This window comes from Thamnophis sirtalis, unplaced genomic scaffold, assembly GCF_051295495.1.
Source record: "Thamnophis sirtalis isolate CommonGarterSnake01/CBP01778 unplaced genomic scaffold, rThaSir2_p1.2 scaffold_6, whole genome shotgun sequence".
Taxonomy (NCBI): Eukaryota; Metazoa; Chordata; class Lepidosauria; order Squamata; family Natricidae; genus Thamnophis; species Thamnophis sirtalis.
The window spans coordinates 92,801,971-92,815,339 of record NW_028261386.1 but is presented as its reverse complement, the minus strand read 5'-3'; the positions used below and the strand labels follow the sequence as shown (position 1 = coordinate 92,815,339).

The window sequence follows — 13,369 nt, the reverse complement described above, 5'->3', positions numbered from 1 at the left end:
CATTGAACAATATCGGACCTCTGAAAAGTATAAGCATGCATATGTACTCAGTACTTGGTTTGGGCAATTTTTGCAGCAATTACTGCCTCAATGTGGCATGGCATGAAAGCTATCAGCCTGTGGCACTGCTGGGGTATTATGGAAGATCAGGATGCTTCAATAGCGGCCTTCAGCTCTTCTGCATTGTTCGGTCTCATGTCTCTCATCTTTCTCTTGCCAATGCTCCATAGATTCTCTATGGGGTTCCGTTCAGGCGAGTTTGCTGGCTAATCAAGCACAGTAATCCCACGGTCATTGAACCAGGTTTTGGTGCTTTTGGCAGTGTGGGCAGCGCCAAGTCCTGCTGGAAAATGAAGTCAGCATCCCCATAAAGCTCGTCTGCAGAAGGAAGCATGAAGTGCTCCAAAATCTCCTGGTAGATGGCTATGTTGACCCTGGACGTAATGAAGCACAGTGGACCAACACCAGCAGATGACATGGATCCCCAAATCAACACAGACTGTGGAAACTTCACACTGGACTTCAAGCATCTTGCAGTGTGTGCCTCTCCATTCTTTCTCCATACTCTGGGTCCTTGGTTTCCAAATGAGATGTAAAAGTTGCTCTCATCAGAAAAGAGGACTTTGGACCACTGAGCAACAGACCAGGTCTGTTTTTCTTTAGCCCAGGTAAAATGCTTCTGATGTTGTTTGTTGTTTAGAAGCGGCTTGACAAGATGACATTTGAAGCCCATGTCCAGGATCCATCTGTGTGTGGTGGCTCTTGATGCACTGACTCCAAAATCAGTCCACTCCTTGTGAAAGTCCCCAACACTTTTGAATGGCCTTTTCCTGACAATCCTCTCCAGGCTGCGGTCATCCCTGCTGCTTGTGCACCTTTTTCTTCCACCCTTTTCCCTTCCACATAACTTTCGATTAATGTACTTTGATACAGCACTTTGGGAACATCCAACTTCTTTTGCAATTACCTTTTGAGGCTTTCCCTCCTTATGGAGGGTGTCAATGATGGTTTTCTGCACAACTGTCAGGTCAGCAGTCTTTCCCATGGTTGTGATTCCTACTGAACCAGACTGAGAGACCATTTAAAGGCTCAGGAACCCTTTGCAGGTGTTATGGCTTAATTAGCTGATTAGAGTGGGACATTTTGAGCTTAGAATATTGTACCTTTTCACAATATTATAATTTTCTGAAATTGTGGATTTGGGGTTTTCATGAGCTGTAAGCCATAATCATCACAATTATGACAAATCACAGCTTGAACTATCTTGCTTTGCATGTAATGAGTCTATCTCATATATTAGTTTCACCTTTTAAGTTGCATTACTCAAATAAATGAACTTTTGCATGATATTCTAATTTTTCAAGTTTCACCTGTGTGTCAAATATAAATGGAATGTACGTCATTATGATAAAATCTGCATACTGATTCTTAATACTGAGTCATCAAACAACAGACACTGCTCATTGAGGAAAAATTCAAATTGTGGGTTGGAGACTGAATGAAAAATTAATCCCATCAAAAATCTATTTGTTGTACTAAAAATTCTTTAGGCATGATCCAGAGCCTCAGGTGGTGGTAGTAGCAATGGAAAACTGAAATGAACCTAGCAGTATGTCGTCTATTCCATGAGAATAGAAACCTAGTCAAGTAGAAGTATTTGTTTATTTTATTCATTTCTACATCACCCATCTTACCTAAGCAACTCTGGGCAGTTTACAACAATGTACAATATATTTGTTTCAGTTATTACAATGCATTCTACATACAGCTGCTTCTGAAACAGTAGTCAAAAATTCCTGTTTGCCCAAAATGCAGCAATTTTTGTGCTAACTATACATTCCATACAGAGGTGGTATTCAGCAGGTTCTGACCAGTTCTGGAGAACTGGTAGCAGAAATTTTGAGTAGTTCGGAGACCCGGTAAATAACACCTCTGACTGGCCCCGCCCCCATCTATTCTCTGCCTCCCGAGTCCCAGCTGATCGAGAGGGAATGGAGATTTTGCAGTAAACTTCCCCTGCCATGCCCACCAAACCATGCCAAACTTACCAAGCCATGCCCACAGAACCCGCAGTAAAAAAAATTGAATTCCACTATTGATTTCACCTGGGGAAAATAAGTTACCTCAATTGCAGATACAATCCAAAAGTCAAGATGTCATATTCATGTGGTTTTCTTGGTAAAGTACAAAGTACCTTATTATTGTTCTTTTCCTGGACTAACCCTTTACTCTACAGCCTTGATCTTTCTGGATGGCCCTTCATACCAATCATGTCAACTTAGTTTTTCATGATCAACCAAGAAAACTCTCTATATATATCTCTATGTAAAGCACCAGAAGTGATCCTCAACCAAAAAGCAATTTTACATTACTTGCACTAAATAGTCTTTTGGGTGATGGCATTTAAAGCACTGAAACATCTACGACCAGGATATTTGAAAGACTGATTCTTATTTATGAATTGGTCCTTGTTTGTTCAACTTCTGAATCAACTTATTTAAAGCAGGCATTTTGGTATTAGCACTTAAATGTGAAATTTGTTTAGTGAAAAGCAGTTTTCATGTCTTCCTTAACTTTCGGGAAGTTGGTTAAGAGTTTCCTTTCTGGCATATGTTCAATCTATAATCTCTCTAATTAAGAGGTTTTTAAAATATATATTTTTTGTTTTTCAAATATTTTTGTCCTACTTGTGTTATTCACAATAAAACTGCTAGAAATATGTGGAGAATAAATGGTGATATTCAGAGTTTTATTTTACATTTTCTCTAATAATCTTCAATTCAGAATTTGCCATTTAATTTCACATTAGATTGATTTTTTTCCTGAGCAATCCAAATTATTTTCTCTCATTAGTTACTAAGAAACTACACTTCTAGCAAGTATTTTCCAAAGTGGGCATCATTTGCTGACTTTTAATGTCATCATTTTGAAAGATTCTTTGTTCCACTGTGCAGTTTTAAAACATCCATAATTATTTTATTTCAATGTTATGTGGATTTTGTTTTAATGAGCCAAGATTGTTATTGATTCATGAATAATTAATTATCCTGAATAGAACTATATGAATGAAAATAGAAAGATTTAAGCCCACGATATTTATTTGATTATTTTATTAAAATATTTTGGTAGAAAAAAAAAGGCTGGCCTCTAATAATAGATTAGCAGATAATTTTTAAGATTATCAATGTCTATAACTGAAATGAGTTACATAATACTGACACTTTCTTACACAACAAAGGTTAATTTAATGGACCTAAAGAAAGAAAATGTGGCCATTAAATCTGAGTTTAGATCACTGTTGCTGTTTTTTTAAGTTTTATTTTGCATCATTTTACATAAATGATGTAAATTAATGCAAATAATATGAATTAAATCAATTGCCTGGCCAGAGTTTGGAAAGTGGTTGGGCCATAACCTCTTAGACATGATGAGACAAAATAAATAATGAAAAGTATTTTTCTATTTTTAGCATAACAATAGGCATCAAACTGACTTTTTCTGCCAGTTAATTATGCAAATAGAATTCAGCTAAGGTACGCAAATAGAGATTTACTCTTTGCTTGTTTCTGTATTCAAAGGAATGTAGTGAATTGCCTTGTGAACTAATTGCTCTACTGCTATGAAATTAACTTTCTGCTCTGCAACATTATTGCTTCTGTTAACATGACAGCCAAACTTAAAATGTAGCCACAACTAAATTCCCAAAAGAGTTAATCAAGAGCTTTAACTAAACTTAGCTGGCAGCCTTTCACAACTACTACAACTGTGAAATTCAGACCCGCTTCTCCCCCTGGATATCTACACCACGTAGATAGAATTGTGTCTTCTTTTCACTCCAGATATCTCCACCAAGTAGATTGAATTGGGTCTTCTTCTCCCTTTGGAAATCTGCACAGATTATATGGATGATTCATTGTATCATTCTCCTCTTTTGTGATTTTGCATCACCATGGAACATACAGTAGCATTCTTCAGCAGTGTTCCTTAACTTGATCTTTGGTTACTAGATGTTTTGCTTCTTCTCTGGTTCTGAATCCACTCAAGTTAGCTCATTTCCTCTCCCTCCATGAGAAACTCAATGCATTACCTGCCTTTATCCCAGCTCTCAGTCTCTTCCATAAATGCAGTTTGTATGTCTTGGAGAGCATACAAAGTAGATGTAGATATAGATACAGATTAACAGCATTGGAAGGGACCTTGTAAATCATCTAGACCAGTGGTCCCCAACCTTTTTATCGCCGTGGACCAGTCAGCCTTTGATAATTTTACCGTGGCCCGCTGAGCGCGCGCAGGGGTGGGGGGGGGGGCGTTGTTCTGCAGTGATCATGGCCCCCAGCCATTAATGTCTAAACTGCTGCAAGATATACTTAAATATTGATAAAATGTGAGGGGGTGTACTCACTTCTGTGATATCTATCCATCCATGTCTGTCTCTGTCTCTGTCTCTCTCTCTCTCTGTGTATGTATGTGTGTATGCGTGTATGTGTATATATCCTCTATCTATCTATCATCTATTTATCTATTTATCCATCCATCCATCCATCCATCCCTCTCTATCTATCAATCAATCACCTATCCACCATCTATCTATCTATTCTAGCTGGGCAATTTGGGGAGTTGAAGTCCAAAAGTGTTAAAGTTGCTGAGATTGAGAAATGAGGACGAAACAAAAGGGAAGAGAATGAAACAAGGTCATAGAGAGAGATTGCAAAATAAAAGGGCAACTTCTCTTTTTATTTCCTTCCACCCCCACCACCCCCACCACCCCCACCGTGCCTCTCTGGCAATTGGCTGCCCAGGAGGTGGGGAGGGGAAGATGTTTCACAGACAGCTGCCACCCGCCCATCTCTCTCTCTCTCTCTCTCTCTCTCTCTCCGCCTCCCCATCTGACCTCGGCTGCTCCACGGCAGAGACCCCAGAAGGCAAGCAAAAAAAAAAGGGGGGGCTCAGGAGTGGGGGAAGAAAACAAACCCCATCACGTTCCTATCTGTGAAAGCTCCCCGCTCCCTTCCTGGGCAGCCAATTGCCAGAGAGGCAGTGTGTGTACGTGTGTGTGTGGGGGGGGGGTTGGCAGCCCGTGGCGCGCCTAGTCCGCTGTGGAACGCGCTGCCACCCGCCCAGCGCTCGCTCTCTCGCTCTCTCTCTCTCTCCCCCCCCCAATCTCCCGCTTCTGCTTCGACCGGCCAGCAACTTGTCCCCGCTTGCCCGGGGACTGGCCTCTGATTGGCTGGCGGGGAGAAAGCCTCGCCAGGGAAGGAGGCGAGGACTCCGCGGTGACGTCATGGGGACGGCGCCCCCAGGTAGCGGCGAACCGAACGCGCTCCGTCTCCACGGGCTACCAAGCCGGCCGGGCGGGCGGCCGGGGTGGGAGTGGGGTTTGGACCGGAGAGGCGGCTCTCGGGTTCGAGTCCCGGGGTTGATCTCAGGCTGCGCGTGTGGGTGAAGAGGCAGCAGGGATCATGGCCCCCGGCCGCTGCACGATCATGGCCCCCGGCCGCTGCGCGGCCCGGTGCCAGGTACTCCACGGCCCGGCACCAGTCCGCGGACCGGGGGTTGGGGACCACTGATCTAGACCAACCAAGCAGGAGACCCTACACTATTTCTGACAGATGACATCCAGATTCTTCTTCAAAGCTTCCAGTGATGAAGCTCCCACAACCTCTGAAGATAAGGTCATTAGTTGATTGTTCTCATTGTCAGAAAAATTCTCCTTATTTCCAGTTGAATCTCTCCTTGTTCAGTTTCCATCCATTATTCTTTGTCTGGCCTTCAGGTGCTTTGGAAAATAGCTTGACCGCCTCCTTGCTGTTACAGCCCACCTCTCAATATTGGAATCCTGCTATCATGTCACCCCTGGTCCTTCTCTTCAGTAGACTAGCCATGTCCAGTTACTCCAGCCATTCATCATATGTTTTAACCTCTAGTCCCCTAATCATCTTGGTTCCCCTTCTCTGCACTCTTTTACATTTTCCATTCTGTTGTAGATCTTGGTTATTTCTGGGGTGAGATCTGAATACAAGTTTTGCCATTACGTCCAAAATCCATTATATGGATGTCTGGAGAACCACAATTTTACTATTACAATATTACAAATATGAAATTCTACGTAATTCTAATATACAGTAGATAGGGGTAAGGGGCTGATGCAGTGTATTGAATTGAATTGACAAGAGAAAGAATTGTGTGATTAAGGAATCTCATCATGTTTAGAAACATACAAGGATACATTTAAATTAAGCAGAAGACAGAGTCTATCTGCCTTTGGGGCCAAAATGCCCAAGATATCTTACAGGTTAAGAATGATCTGTGCATGCATGGTATTTCATCTGTTCTTCAAACATCATGTGCAGGGAAGCATAACAAATGATGACTTCTTCTAGAAAGACCCTTGCACTAGCAGGAAAAAAAACAGTAGCTAAGCAGTGTTTACATGCCTTAGCTGGTGCTTGGTTGTAGATATTGCATGCCTTTGGGGAACACGCTGAATTTTTAAGAATCTTTTTTTAACCTCACGCTAACATGCCAGAAAAGATTCCTAAAGATACAGTGAGTTTCCCAAAGGCGTGCAGTATCTGCAACAAGCACCAGGTGATATTTAAAATGTGTGCCACTGTGACATTTCTCCTTGTGGTATCTTTCTGTTTCTTTGCTAAAAACTTCTTTGTCAAGAGTATGTTTAAAAAACAGCAAAGAGTTCCATTCACAGCTTTTCACTATTTAAAATCTGATTACTCCTTAATAACATATCAAAATGATTTCCATGTGTATACTGTATTTGATAAGCAGATGTTCTTTATTTGGGGTACCAGCAAACTAGTGAGTGTGATGAGTACAGCATTTTTCATATACCAGTGAAGAGCTATTCACAAAATAATCCGTATTTTTATGTTAGAGTTCAACAGAAGGCCCTTACAATGCAACCTTCTTAAATAAATCACACAAAACCCGCATTCATAAAGAAGGATTACTCTCTGAAAAATGGGAGCTACAGTTAGGGATGCACAATTCCAGACCAGAAGAAAGAGGATTTGACAACGAAAGAGAAGGTTAAGAATTGAGCTGCAGAATGGAAACTCAAGGAGTGTGCAAGTAAGTCCTAAAGGCTTTTTAATAGTAAAAAAAAAAAAAAAAAAGATGCAAAGTTTAGAGCTGCCTTGAACATTCTTGTGGCAAGTAGTCTGAAAAAAATTACTTTGGCAATATTGCATGCATAATATTACTACAAGCCTGAACAGATTAAGCAATTTCTCTGAGGCAGCACCCATATTTATCCAGCCAGCATCTTTCCATCCCTGCACTGTTGGAGGTTGGATTCCCCATACTTTAACATATTCACAATAACCTCATCAGTCTGCATCACATAATGACCTTAACACGTGCTCCTGATTGGCCTTAAAACAGTACATCGTTCTATAAATTTTCACAGTATTTTCCTATTTGCTCAGCTCTGTATTTTCCTTTGTTACACAGTTCACAAATCTAAGAATCACACATTTGACAGGCTCCTGCTATTTAAACATGGATCTTACACTTCCCAAGTAGTGCTAGGTTCCTATTCAGTAGTCCAGAATGCTTATAATTAATACACCATCCTCTGCTCACTCCGTCTCAGCCGTAACTTTGTAGAATATGTCAGCCCTTTAGAAAGATCCTTTTTGGGTTTAAGTCTTTACAACGTAATTGCACCTTTCACCCTGATTGATCTATTTGCAGGAGGCAACAAGAGGAAGAATCCTTTAAGTTGTACTCTATCCTAGCAAATTTTAAGGCAGCAACCTCAGGTAAGATATAGTGACAACAGGAAAAGGCCCCCCAAAAGTATTATTTATATTTTTATCAGAACTTTTGCTCATACCTGGGAAATAGATTCCTTTTAAAAGAACATTCTGGCTTGTTTATGCAATTGGTATGTATCTATTTGTGTTTCTATGTGTGAATCAACTAGATTCTTCTTGTGTAGCAACTCATTATCTGGTCATAAATGACCAAAAATTACAGACGCATATACACATTTATGTATTTATTTATATATATACCACCTTTATTATTTTATCGACAATTCAGGGCAGGAACATAATTAATATTCCTTGCTCTTCATGTTCTCCCTATAAAACCCTGTGAGGTGAATTGGGCTGACAGAGAATGACTGGCTCAAAGTCACCCGGCTGGCTTTCATGTCTAAGGTGGGACCAGAACTCATGGTCTCCAGGTTTCTAGTCATATTTCTGTACTAACTGGCTGCAATGAAAGGAAAAGTCTCTTCATACAGTATCACCATGAACATTGGAAAGAAAACATTTTCTTCTATTAGTAAATGGAAGCTCTTTTTTAATTTAAAAAGGTAACTTGCATCTCAGAAATATAAATTGGCCATCTCAGTGATATAAATATTTTATTTCAGAATTGATATGACCTGCAATTACCTTGAGCCAGAGGTCTGCCTTTTTTTAATTCTACTGAAACAAGGAAAACACATGACATTATAAATAGCAATTACAACTAGTTGCTTGACTTAAGGATAGAAATAAATATATAACTAATGAGAAAATGTGATTAAATATTTAAATAAAAAGACACTATATTTAGTGTCTTTAAATAAAATATATTTTAAGATATTTAAAATATATTTTAATAAATATTTAAATAAAAAGACACTATAATCAATGCCTATTCTGAAAACATCTAGAAGCTTATTGTGAGCACTCAGTGCAGAACTGAATCACTGAAGTAGATGGACTGAAGAACCAAAATTCACTGCTGCATTGTATCAGTATCTGACTTTAAGATGATATTTCTAAGGACACAGCATATATTTTCTTTAAAAGTTAATTTTCACAAGTCTAGAATTTATGCCATAGGTCTTTTAAAATGCTGTAGCTTTGGAAGAAGCTTGTACCTCCTGGTTTATTATTTGTTCAGTATTTTTAAGAATCATTAATATCACTGAAAATGTAGATAAATTTGCAGATGCTAAATAGAAAAAAATGATGTATTACTGCCAACTAATATACATCCTAATGCTGTTAGTCTAAGTTAGAGTTGTCATTATAGAGCTAAGCAGACAAAATGCTTTTCCAGGTAGTTATATTTGCTCAGTGTATGTTAGGATTTATTGTGAGAATCTCACTTTTTAGAAGAACCATATATCCAATCAATCAGCTCTTCCCACTTAAAACTATGAACAAACATATATATTTAATTACTGTATGGAGAAAAATATCAATTAAAATACATAGCCATCCAACTGTCTTTAAGGTGGGATTACCTTAGTGTTAGTATGGTTCTCTCATTTTGATAGAACCTAGCTGCTAACTGAGCTATAACCACAGATCATTGAACTAAATATGAATTGGTCTGAAGTTGTATCTATATTTGCTACATTTCTGCCTAGAGCCATTTAAATAAATACTTAGAGATTACATGGTACTTTATATTATGACCTCAAAACAGAGGTTGGACTAGATGATATTTGTAGTTGATTCCAACTCCACAGCTACATGATTCCAAGATATTAAATTATGCATTAACTCAGTCCACATATGTGTTTACCATATAATGTAAACATTTATAAGTTTGAATGCTAATTAATTATTAAATGAGAAAGGCAGACATTATTCAATTAATTTGCTCTCACCCTGGGGCCACTACCAAAGACCTGGCAAACAAGAATATCTCAAATTGCACAAACATCTGGATAAACAAAGACAAATATTATTAACAGTACCTATATTCATCTGTTACTTCTGAGAACCTTGCACATGAAGACTATATATATATATATATATATATATATATATATATATATATATATATATATATGTATGTATGTATGTATGTATGTATGTATGTATGTATGTATGTATGTATGTGTGTATATATATATATATTCAAGATACTAAGATAAGGCTGAAATTCATTTACAAAACACAAAAGGGACACAATTGTTGCCAGTGAAATGGACAGGAAACCTTCCCTTGTAATTGTGGCTTTGCTAGGTGGCATGCTGGCCACTTTGCAATTAAACTTAGCCAACTCTGAAAGGCACCCAAGGATAAAAGGAAATGATAAAAGAAGCCAGTTGTTATTGTTAAAAATGGCTTTCACATAGGATTTCAAGATCTTGCCTGCAGAGAGAGGGGGGAGGGAGCGGGGAGAGGGAGAGGGAGGGAGAGAGAGAAGAGGAGGAGGGGAGGAAAGGAAGGAAGGAGAGAGAGAAGGAAAGAAGGACAGAAGGAGGAAGAGAGGGAGGAGAGAGAGAGAGTCATCATAATAGTCAAATGTAGTAGTTGTGTTGTCTTTTTATTGACCATGCAAGAAACTTATTAGATTTATATACATGTGTGCATTTAAATGTCTCCACTGGAAATCTGCTTGACACTAAACGAATAAACATACTGAGGGAGGATGCTGGAGCAGCCCACAAACTCGAACGTCGGAACTGAAGGCTGTCCCACCGCCTCCGTTGTTAGCTGCTCCGAGTCCAATAATTCAAGTATTAAGCTTTACGAGAGAACTTCAGGTGGAAACAGGAGTTATCTCTGAATATACTCAAAATGCTAGCAGGGTAATAACAAGCCAAGACCGAACGACTGATTCTTCCTTCCCGGCTTATGCTCACCTGGAGAAGAGGAGGTTGCCCTCCAACGGCCCCTGTCTTCCCCCCCCCCATCCTCGCTGCTCACCTGCAAATAGGGCTTGCCACGGTCGAGGCCGCCCACCACCATATCCGCCGAAGTCATAGCTCCTGTGGAGGAGAAGCCGAAGCCCACGTAGCCCCGAGTGCGCACCTCCAGGCGGAAGGCGATGGTGTCGCCCTGGTGAGCCCACGAGAGCCGGTAGCGGGACGAGCCGTCCAACACGGCGCTATGCGGGTAGTGGCGCCCACCGGGTACGGGCGGCATAGCCCAAAAGAAGAACAGTAGCAGCAGCGGCAGCCGCCAGCAGCGCATCTTACCCTCCGCGCGCGCTCCAGGACGCAGAGTCGGACTTGGCGCCAGCGCGCCTTTTACTGAGGGCCCGGGCTGCGCTTCGGCTTGAAGCTGCCGCTCTTGCCCGTCGCCGCCTCTTCACGCCTCCCCAGTCGCTGAGCCTCCTCATTGGCGGGAGTCTCTCCTGGCCTCGAGGGCTGAGCTAGGGAGCGGGTGGCGCAGCTGGAGGTGGAAACCTAGACGTGAAGCGGACGGGATGGCGAGCGGGAGCCGAAGGACTCAGAAGCTACCTTCTGAGAGCGGGAAAAAGCGGGCATAAGCTGAAGATGGGACGGATAGCCCACCGCGGGAAAGGCTGGATGACCGTCCTCGATTCTGGAGAGAGTCAGCAGAGATATTTCATGAGAAGATATATTCCACTCCTCTGCTCGCAACAGAATACCTTATGCCGCCAGACTTGAAATTTTGGGCTTAGACAATTTAGATCTTCGCCCTCTTAGATCCGACCTAAGTGTAGCACATAAAATTATCTGCTACAATGTCCTACCTGTCAATGAATACTTCAGCTTCAACCACAACAACACATGAGCTCACAATAGATACAAACTCGATTGCAGAAAATACGACTTCAGCCACAGAGTTACCAATGCCTGGACACTGTGGTTTCTTCCCCAAACCACCAAAACTTTAACCTTAGACTGTCTACTGTCGACCTCACCCCATTCCTAAGAGGTCTTTAAGGGGTACCAGCGTGCTTACTGTCCCTGCCCTAATATTCCTTTCTATTCGTATTCATTTCATGTATTCATAATCATGTCTATACTTATATCTGTTATCTAATCCATGGTTGATGAAATAAAATAAATAAAAATAAATAAAAATAAAAAGCTTCTTCAGCAAAAGAAGCTTTCCCTTTCTCCCGACTCTGGGAACTCTTATTTTGCTTCTTAAAGCACAGTGCAACAGGGGATCTTTATCATTTACTCCTGCACATCACAGGGCATAAGCCTGATCCCCGAGTAAGGCGGCCAAGTTATTTTGGCACCTGAGGCAGAAAATTCTAAAAGCTCTTTTCCTGTTGCCTGGCAAGCAAATAATAAAAAAAATTAAAGCAATTTTCTGCCAATTCAAGGGACAGCGGCTACCTGTTGAACAATCCTGTAAAAAGGTGAAATTAAGCAGAGGGGAGGGGGACAGGAAAGATAGGCTGAATATATATATATATATATATATATATATATATATATATATATATATATATATATATATATATATATATATATATATATATATATATATATATATTTACAGAATGAGGTGAAAGATTCAGGAGATTCATTGCCTCTTGAAAACAACATCGGTCTTCATACTGAATTATAACAGATTAGAGCTGGAAGGGATCTTGTAGGTCATCTAGTCCAACCCTCTGCCCAAGCAGGAGACCCTACACCATTTCTGAGAAATGGCAGTCCAGTCTCTTCTTGAAAGCTTCCAGTGATGAAGCTTCCCACAACTTCTGAAGGCAACTTCTGTTCCATTGGTTGATTGTTCTCACTGACAGAAAATTTCCAAGTCCCAGGGCTACAAGGAGGGTGCAACGGCATGTGGGAATGCTTGTCAGAGACAATGGGAAGAGCCATAGCTTGTGGCCATGGTAAATATTTCTGAAGAGCCCCTTTCTGGTTTCTTGGGCTGTAAGGGTGACAAGGAAAGAAATACACCTTCAGACTTGCAAGATTCTATGAATAAAGTAGAATTCATTCATCTGGGTTTATTTCCTATCTGGACTTGACAGAAAGGTCAAGAGGCTCAGAAGAAACAGATCAAGGGCCTGCAATGGAAGAAGACAATGTAACATTACTGTGAAATCGCTCTTAAGTTTTGTGCTGCAAGGAGAAACTTTCTTCAGATGTTGGGTTTAGAGATTTGGCATGCCAGATTCCTTCTGTGGAAACCCAACAAGCTGATGAGCAGGTTAGGGCATAATCAGTGTGATTCAGAAGAGGGACTTTAGTGAAAAACAAATAATAAAAAACCTTAGTACCAAAAAATGAATCAAATCATGACCACTACCATTTTTACTGGCTGGGCTACCATCCAGACTGTTTACCACTGTTCTAGCATTGAATTAACAATGAGGTAAGCTGCAGTCTGGGCAAGTTACAGCATATCGTGCAATTACACAGGGTGGAAACATTTGTTATTTTGACATTTTATGCTATTGTATCTTGAGAACTAAAGACAGGTCACAACAGTGAAAGCTGCATCCCAAAAGATTTAAGTAAAAATCCTGTGAAAAATACTGATTATGCATACTCATCTTAACTGCTAATTAGGTGCTCATTTCTAGCTTTACCTACCTAGTAAAATGGATACCAAAGTGTTTTATTCATCACTATTTTTTCTATGCAATGTGTATAAAATATATGAGAATCTTAGTG

At 40.3% G+C, this 13,369-nt stretch overlaps 1 protein-coding gene across 2 annotated transcripts in view; it reads right to left on the bottom strand.

The window, feature by feature from the left end:
* The window catches only part of LOC148045088 (DBH-like monooxygenase protein 1), a 38,649-nt gene extending 27,577 nt beyond the window's left edge, over nucleotides 1-11,072 (bottom strand). The window contains exon 1 of one of the 2 annotated variants that reach the window (XM_087719143.1): nucleotides 10,683-11,072. In XM_087719143.1, coding sequence (XP_087575269.1) covers nucleotides 10,683-10,949 — 267 coding nt within the window. In that variant the 5' untranslated portion in view covers nucleotides 10,950-11,072. The remainder of the gene's footprint in view (nucleotides 1-10,682) is intronic. The other variant, XM_087719142.1, reaches the window with a different exon arrangement.
* Nucleotides 11,073-13,369: the final 2,297 nt, after the last annotated feature.